The 8,667-nt window shown below is 42.7% G+C and overlaps 1 protein-coding gene across 3 annotated transcripts in view; it reads left to right on the plus strand.

The window, feature by feature from the left end:
- Positions 1-8,202, plus strand: part of gsk3ba (glycogen synthase kinase 3 beta, genome duplicate a) — a 35,779-nt gene extending 27,577 nt beyond the window's left edge. For 2 of the 3 annotated variants that reach the window (XM_059342711.1, XM_059342710.1), the window contains exons 5-11: positions 270-400; positions 1,271-1,377; positions 1,490-1,587; positions 1,692-1,799; positions 2,848-3,034; positions 3,465-3,563; positions 5,078-8,202. In XM_059342711.1, coding sequence (XP_059198694.1) covers positions 270-400; positions 1,271-1,377; positions 1,490-1,587; positions 1,692-1,799; positions 2,848-3,034; positions 3,465-3,563; positions 5,078-5,148 — 801 coding nt within the window. In that variant the 3' untranslated portion in view covers positions 5,149-8,202. The remainder of the gene's footprint in view (positions 1-269; positions 401-1,270; positions 1,378-1,489; positions 1,588-1,691; positions 1,800-2,847; positions 3,035-3,464; positions 3,564-5,077) is intronic. The other variant, XM_059342712.1, reaches the window with a different exon arrangement.
- The last annotated feature ends 465 nt before the right edge of the window (positions 8,203-8,667 follow it).

The following is an 8,667-nucleotide window of genomic DNA, read 5'->3' on the forward strand; positions in this document are numbered from 1 at the left end:
AAATCAGTTTCTGATCGAATGGGAGGGGCTAAAGAAAGGTGCCCTTCTGAGAACATGTTTCATTTTATCTGTATAAGGAGTGGTTCTAAAGGTTCAGGAGTTTGAAGAGGCATGTGAGACTCTGTTGTATAGACATTCAATGATAAATGTTGTGTACTTGACCCGGCTGTAATTGATTCTTGAGTGGTTGTTTCCAGACTTTAACCCTGTTATGAAAATTAAAGCTTGCTGTATATGTGGGTGTAACTTCCGTGTGTTTCTTTCCGTAGTTGTACATGTACCAGCTGTTCAGGAGCCTGGCCTACATCCATTCATTTGGGATCTGTCATCGGGACATCAAGCCCCAGAATCTGCTGCTGGATCCAGAGACCGCCGTGCTCAAGCTCTGCGACTTTGGCAGGTGAGACTCGGTAACCATGTCATGTTGTGACATCAGTGGACAAGGTTTTTCTGGCATTTAAAGGAACAGTTTTCAGTAAATGCGCTTATTTGTTTTTTTGCAGAGAAAATGAAGCTTCAGCTAGTTAGCTTAGCATAAAGACTAAAGACTAAATCGGCCTACCAGCACCTCTAAAGCTCACAACATAAACTTTAAACTTAACACTTTGAATTATGTTTCTCGAATGTGTGCCCAGTCTGGTACCCACCATCACATCACTACATGTTGTTTCTACATATGCTTTATACAGATTAAACAAACGAGACACATGGCCCTATTGAAATGATCTATCAGGCGTGGTCTACAGTGCATGGCACAGGTCCATTTACAATTTGTGAATGAGTGGGTGTCAGGCAAAAAAACAAGTGGTTAGTTTAATTTCCCACTCAAATTTAGACCAGCTTTTTTGGTCAATGGCACAATGTTGCCTCAAGATGGAAAAGCACCTGACCACACCTCAATTTAAGACCAACACACCTACGGGTGCACAGATGGGTGCAAGAAAGGGAAAAAGTGTATTTCTAACTACTCCTTTTTAATGAGTACAGTCCTAACACTGATACCAATTCTGTAAAGTCTTCCTCTACAGAGCTAAAATGTGGAAAATCTGTATGTCAAGCGAAGATGAGACCGTAGTGGTAGGGAATTATTGTGTTTGTGCTGATCATGCAGCTGAATACATGAGACTTGGATGAACTTGTACGAGTACTATGAGAGTTTCTAAGTAGTAATCCAAAATCTCAAGGCTTTTCTTTAGGTTCACATTTCTCTTCTTTTGTCCAAAGTGAAGCAGAACGTGGTGATGGTGATGTGCTTTGATTTTGTGTGCAGTGCTAAGCAGCTGGTCCGCGGGGAGCCTAACGTGTCCTACATCTGCTCTCGCTACTATCGAGCCCCTGAGCTCATCTTTGGTGCCACTGACTACACTTCCAGCATAGGTAGGCGGACTCCAGCCGTCACACCCAACACACACGGTATTTTATTACATGTTAATCATGATATGTTGGATTGTGACGGATAAAACATATAGACCTGCCTTTACCTTTTCAGATGTGTGGTCAGCCGGCTGCGTGTTGGCAGAGCTGCTGCTAGGACAACCGATCTTCCCTGGTGACAGTGGAGTGGATCAGTTGGTTGAAATTATCAAGGTACTGACTGTGGTGTAAAAGTCTACATATGACACTAAACTGAGGTTTCACAAGTTACTCATAATGTTCTTGTTTCTGTTCTTGTCTGTCCTGTTTTTCTCCAGGTTCTCGGGACCCCAACCCGAGAGCAGATCCGCGAGATGAACCCCAACTACACTGAGTTCAAGTTCCCCCAGATTAAGGCACATCCTTGGACTAAGGTGAGTCAACAGGTACAGGAGCCCTTTTATTCCTCTAAGATCCACCAATACTGCATCTCATGTCTCCATGCTTGTGTTGCCTACATTCCTGCATGTTGTTCCACAGTCATCCAACTCCATCACATCCACCAGACAGCTGGAGCAGGAGGCCTAGGTGGCCACTCAGAGATTTTTAGAAACAAAGTTACTATACTTTACCAAAATGTTGAATATACAGCCATGGAAAAAACATTACACCATTGTTTTCTCAGTTTCTTGTTTATTTGAATGCCTAGTACAACTAAAGGTTGTTTGGACAAACATAATGATAACAACAAAAATAGCTCATAAGAGTTTAATTTAATAGCTGATATCTGGCAATTTTCCATGGTTTTCTTGATAATGATTATGGTTATTATCAAGAAAACCATGGAAAATTGCTAGATATCATCTCTTAAATTAAACTCTGAGCTATTTTTGTTTATCATTATATTTGTCCAAACAAATGTACCTTTAGTTGTACCAGGCATTCAAATAAAAAAGAAATTAGAGAAAAGAAAGGGTGGTCTAATAATTTTTTTCATGACTGTATGTTCTACATATGTTCTCCACTTTACTTCATGCTCCCATCTTGGTGCATGTTTTAATTGGTTAAAATAAAAGAGGTGGGAAACCGTAAAGGGACATGCTCTCTTCCTGGCTTCCTGTCAGCAGTCCCGCCCCCAACTCTGGCATTGGATAACAGAGTCATCCAATCAGCAGGCAGCGGCGGCAGCAGGTGCTCCTCTTGGCCTCGTAGGCGCCCTGCTGTGGTCGATCTCTGCAACTGCTTTCAGTCAGAGCTGCTGTTCACTGCTGCAGAAATCAAAGCTCCTAAAAAGTAAAACTTTTAAATTTGACTGAATACAGCAGGTTTCATAAAACACACTGAAGACATTGTTTTCACTTTGTAGTACAGGTTCATTTTGCGTGTGTGTGTGTGTGTGTGTTTGTGTTCAAAGAAAATTTAAATTTTAACACTTGAGGACAGACTTCATGTGGTCACTGCTGACATCCGTGTTTGTGTCGAACTGTTGTTCAGGTGTTCCGGCCGCGCACGCCTCCCGAGGCCATCGCCCTGTGCTCTCGCCTGCTGGAGTACACGCCCACGGCCCGCCTCACCCCTCTAGAGGCCTGCGCACACTCCTTCTTTGACGAGCTGCGCGACCCCAACGTCAAACTGCCCAACGGGAGAGAGAAGCCCTCCCTCTTCAATTTCACCACCCAAGGTCCGCACACACAGCGATTTTATGTCTGTAACCAGGAAATGTCACCATTTTGAGCTAAAAATGAAGCTGTTGCCAGCTGATTCTTTGCTTACTGAAGCAATTATTATAATAGTGGCTAATTCATTTTCTGTTAATCCACTAACCTGTTTAATACCCTACTTGTTAAACAGTTAATGAGACTGAAAATAAGCTCCTGTGTCCTTTGTATTTGCTATCACATGAATTGTATACGCACACAACTAGATCTTGAACTTTTTAGCATTATTCAGCATTATTACCTCTTCACACTTGAATACATTCCTGTCTTATTAGTACATATGGCCTCTTAGAAGTGTCCATTGATGGCTGACATGTATTATCTGCTAACTACCCAGGAGTAACTGGACAATTTCCTTAAATATGACCTGCTAACTTGTTCTTTGTCTTTCAGAGTTATCCAGTAATCCCTCTTTGGCCTCCATACTCATCCCCGCCCATGCCCGCAGCCAGGCGGCCGCCTCAACCCCAACCAACACCTCTGCCACCACAGGTTAGAGTGCCCAGTCTCCTGCAACAAGATTTTTTTTTATACAGCTTGAGGGCGCCATTTATCTGTGAAACATACAGGTTGTGAGTTCTGCTGCTAAATTGAAAAACGTTTAAAGTGAAAAGTGTTTATTTTGAGCCCTCTCCACAAGTACATGGACCCTTCTGTGTACCACGATGAGATACAAATCTTCGAGTGGTGTTGCACTAACCATAAAATGTTACACAAGCACAAGAGATGGTCCTTAACCAAAGGCAAGTGACTGACAAAGAGCCATCGTGAAAAATGAGACAGTCATTTTGGAGTCCTTGTACAAATACTTAGGTGTCCACGTAGACAACATTGTTTGCTGGAAAAATCATTGTTAACCAGTGTAATGCTCTGCAGCAATTGAAGCTGTGTGGAGTGAGCAGCCAGATCGTGCTGATGTTGTACCAGGCAGTCCTTCAGAGCATCATTAGATACGGATTCACAGCCGGGTTTGGCAACCTAATAGAAAGCAGGCTTCCCAGCATGCACAAAACAGCTTTGAAGGTAATAGGGAAGAAACTATATGAGCCCATACAGAGCCTTTACGAGCAGGCAGTCATGAAACACACAACAAGAATCATTGCGGACATGCAACATTCCCTCCTCTCTGAATACAAAGCTCTGCCATCAGGAAAACTCTCTGTGTGCCAAAGTGCAAATCAAACCTCTTGAAGCTATCGTTTGTTCCAGCCTGCATCAAGCTGCTGGACTCAAATGACACATCTTGGTGCAATAGAGCAATGTGTTATAATACACAAGCACTTTTGCACTTTGCACTCAATTCTTACAGGTTCTTTTTAAGCCACTGTGCTGTAAATGTCAATAGTCAGGTGTCTGCATGACCCCAACGTCAAACTGCCCAACGGGAGAGAGAAGCCCTCCCTCTTTAATTTCACCACCTAGGGACCGCACACGCAGCGATCTTATGTCCGTTAGTATCAAATGCTAAAGTAACCAGATGAAGTCAACATTTGGAGCTAAACGTGAAACCGTTGCCAGCTAATTCTTTGCTCACTGAAGCAATTATTATAATAGTGGCTAATACATTTTCTGTTAATCCACTAACCTGTTTAATACCCTACTTGTTAAACAGTAAATGAGACTGAAATTAAGCTCCTGTGTCCTTTTGTATTTGCTATCACATGAATAGTAAACACACACCAGGTATACACACACCAGGCTCTGCCATCAGGAAGAACTCTCCATGTGCCAAAGTGCAAATCAAACCTCTTGAAGCTATCGTTTGTTCCAGCCTCCATCAAGCTGCTGGACTCCAATGATAAATCTTGGTGCAATAAAGCACTTTTGCACTTTGCACTCAAATCTTACAGGTTCTTTTATGCCACTGTGCTGTAAATGTCAAATGTATAGTCAGGTGTCTATGTTCTTTATGTGATGGCTGTGTCACTCTTTCCCTACCAATCGTCACAAACTTTATAAAAGTGATTGAGTGAGTTTGACTGTTCATCTCCTCTTCGTGTCCACAGATGGCAGCAGCACAGAGCGAGGTCCCAGCACCACCACCGCCTCTGCCTCGGCCTCCAACTCCACCTCCTGAGCCCACAGACAGCCCGCCCCACCCCAGTCTCAGCCCCAGCCCACGGCCTCTCCATTGCCCCCGGCCGGGGGGTGAGCTCCGCTCAGCTCTGCTCTGCCCTGCTCTCCTCCCTAACAGCAGCGGAGCGATGCTGACGCAGTCCGGGTTCAACAGCTAGCCAACAGCCCCATGCCACGACCACAAACCAAGCATCCCTAATCTGCCTCTTTTGTCCCTGACTGGCCCTTCATCCAGCTGTTTGAACTCTACTCCATCCTCCGTCAAAGACGTCTCTCCGTGCCCTTTCAACGGGGAAGGAAAGCGCAGGGCCAGAGGTGTTGTCGACTGTACTATTGATAAAAGTACACTGTACATGTATACACAATGCTAGCCTGCTAATGTTTGTAAAAGGACAATCTGTAGAAAAAGTCCTAAGCTGTTCCCTTCGGTCCTCTCCCTATCTGGCCTTCCCCCTTTGTCCTCCCCCACATTGTCCCATTTTGATGCATCCTTTGACCTCTGACCCCATGTGTCCCCTGGTCGACCCCACCCTTTGGTTCCTCCTGTAGTGCATGCCCTGAGTATGGTTAGAATCACCCGGGGGTGACCCCGCCCTCTCACCTCTCACCTCCACTTCCTCAGACAAGGCATGAGGCTCACGCACGGGTATACACACAAACACACTCATAAACACACATCCTCACACACGGGTGCATGATGATCCTGATGTATGTGGAAGAAGCAGTCCACTTGCGGGCGTTTGGACAGGGTTTTTTTTTTTTTTTTTTTTTTTTTTGCCTGGGGTTGTTTTTAAATGGTCAGAAAAGCTGTTTTACTCGACCTTGTTTTTATTTTTTGTTTTGTACTCCTGGGCAGATGTTTTTGGATTGCCATGTGCGATGGATGTGACATGTATCTGGTCCTGTGTGCTTGTATAATATATACATACAATACAATACAAAACAAAACATGCATACATACACAGTTTATATATTACTTTTCCTTATGTATAAAAAGTATATATAGATATATGTATATTAACTACAATGGTTCAGAAATCATTTATGGTGAGCTCATATCTGGCAGAGCAGTGGCAATATTTGCTGCTGCCTAAAGACAATAGATTTAGAAAAGGTGGTGTTTTTGTTTTTCTTTGCTGGAGTGTGGTTAGATTCCAGCAGTCACCTCTCTGTTCTCCTGTGTTGTCCGTATTAAGGCTGTAGATGGATTTAGGGCATTGCTCTACTCTCGTCTTTGTACCGACTCTGTCTGTAACAGTGTCTGTGACAGTGCAGTGTCTAGACAAACATCTTCCCCTCGTCTAGCTTTTTCCTCTTTCTCTCCGTCTCTGTGAAGAATTCAAGATGTTTCTTAACACTTTTCTTTCCTCGACTCCTTGAGAAGTCTCTGTGGTGGTCCCCTCCGACTCACCCCTGGCTGTCTCGTGTTGTGACCACTGACTGAAGTGTTAGCCTAGCGTTCTTTCTCCTCCACCTGCCGCACATAGAGCCACTCGGTACAGTCTGTCGAAGCGTCTTATTTACAGAGAATACTCACTACATTTAAAGAAAAAAAGGAAAAAAAGAAAAGAAAAAAGCAGAATTTGTATATACAGTATAAATGCTCCTCACCAAAATTCTGACTTGTATGACTTGTATGTTGTTTTTTTATGTTGTTGTTCTTTTTTCCATGTTGTGTTCAAGGTATGTATATATGCAGACCCATGTACTGTTTATGAGCAAAAACAAAGATGACAAAGGGTAGGGAAAGAAATGAAAAAAAAAAGATAAAAAAAACAAAACAATCAGGGCAAAACTGATGTTTATGGATATTGTAGATGATGATGATGATGATCAGCTTTATCCAGCCATATGTTCAATCTTACCTGTACAGTACAGTAGATGACAGCTGTATTATTGTAACAAGAACTAGTCATGTATAGTGTAACTATAGTTTGGAGTGCCTTTGCTTTCATACACCTTCGCCTTGTTTCCCCCTTCACCCAGCCCCTTCGCCATCACCCCCCTCCCCCCTCCCCCTCCTGATTGTGACTCTCCCTTCGGTGCTGTTGAATGTCCTGCTATCCCGCAACACACATTCACACTAAATCCCCTCCACTCGCCCCCTCTTCCCCTTTTTTCATTGCACACTTATTGTAATATACAGACATTGTTAATTGTAAGGATTATTTTTCCTTAACTGAAAATACAAGTAGATGAGTGTTTATTTTAATAGATGTTTTATCTTGGACACACGTGCACGCACAAACATGTATAACACAGTCCTGGCACGGACTCCGGGGGCATGAAGTGGGGAGGGGGTGTTGCGGATGGCAGCAGGGGTTTAAAAGGCCTCATATACTGTATATATACAATACAGTACGGTTTCTGTATTACTCACAGTGTTGGTTCTGTTACCAAAGCCAAACTAAGATGTAGTTGTGATGAGCCATCCTCAGAGGCAGTCCTGTATTCTGTCTCTCTTCTTCTCTCTCTCTCTCTCTCTCTCTGGATATTTCGTTGTTTCTCTGTCCTCTTGCTTGTTCTCCTTCCTGTCTGCATACTTGGAGGGTGGGGGGGGATTCAGTAGCACCCAAGGGGTCGAGTCATGTAGCCTCTCTCCTGTCTCCTGCTTGCTGTAATTTTGCATTCATGAACGTGTTGCTACCCTCCACCAGAACGTTTGACCACCTCACCCTACCTACCCCAAACTCCAGTTCAATAAAAACACCACAAAGGTTACCAAAAAAGAAGACGAGCAAGTTTATATGCCAGTATAATATATCTTATACTGGCATGTACACTAATCTGATTTGCTTACTGGGGTTAAAGAAAAGAAACATCATAGAAAATACTACAAAAACATCCTGTATAACAGTACTACTACTTGAATGCCTCTGTTTGTGACTGACATTTTTATTTCATTTGTTTTTTTTGTTTTGTTTTTTTCTTTTGTTCTGTGAAGGTATGCTAAATGTGCACCTCTGTAAATATTCCCTCTGCGTGCTCTGAGGAATAGTTCCCTGGTACTGTAATTTGCATTAAATAAAGAGTAGGATAGCCTGGAAATGATCGAGCTTTTTGTCTGGTCCGTCTTCTTTTTAGTGAGAGTGCAAAGTTGACGTCAGAGTTTGTTCAGAGTATTTTGGTCTTAAATGCATCAATATTTTAAGAACGGGTTGATGCATAAATGTTTCTAGGTGTTAAAACTCGCTCCCAGACACTAAATTGCAGAAGCAGCAGCTACACACTTACATTTTTTTTGGAAAATTGTGACTAAATTAATACAGTAGATGCAAAGTCTCTCCCAATACTCAACATGGAACATTTCTCTGGATGATTGCTCATGCATGAATATAAAAAAATATTAATGTTTTATTGTATTTGTGATTCTTCAAAATGTTCATGTTATTAAACACATTTAGATTTATAAATATTGCTACAAGACTAATGCTGCTTTTCCACTGAATGGTATGGTTCAGCTTGACTCAACTATATGAGCAATGGCTGGAAAGTCCTTGGTACATTTTCTCCAAGATAC

This window comes from Centropristis striata, chromosome 10 (assembly GCF_030273125.1).
Source record: "Centropristis striata isolate RG_2023a ecotype Rhode Island chromosome 10, C.striata_1.0, whole genome shotgun sequence".
Classification (NCBI taxonomy): domain Eukaryota; kingdom Metazoa; phylum Chordata; class Actinopteri; order Perciformes; family Serranidae; genus Centropristis; species Centropristis striata.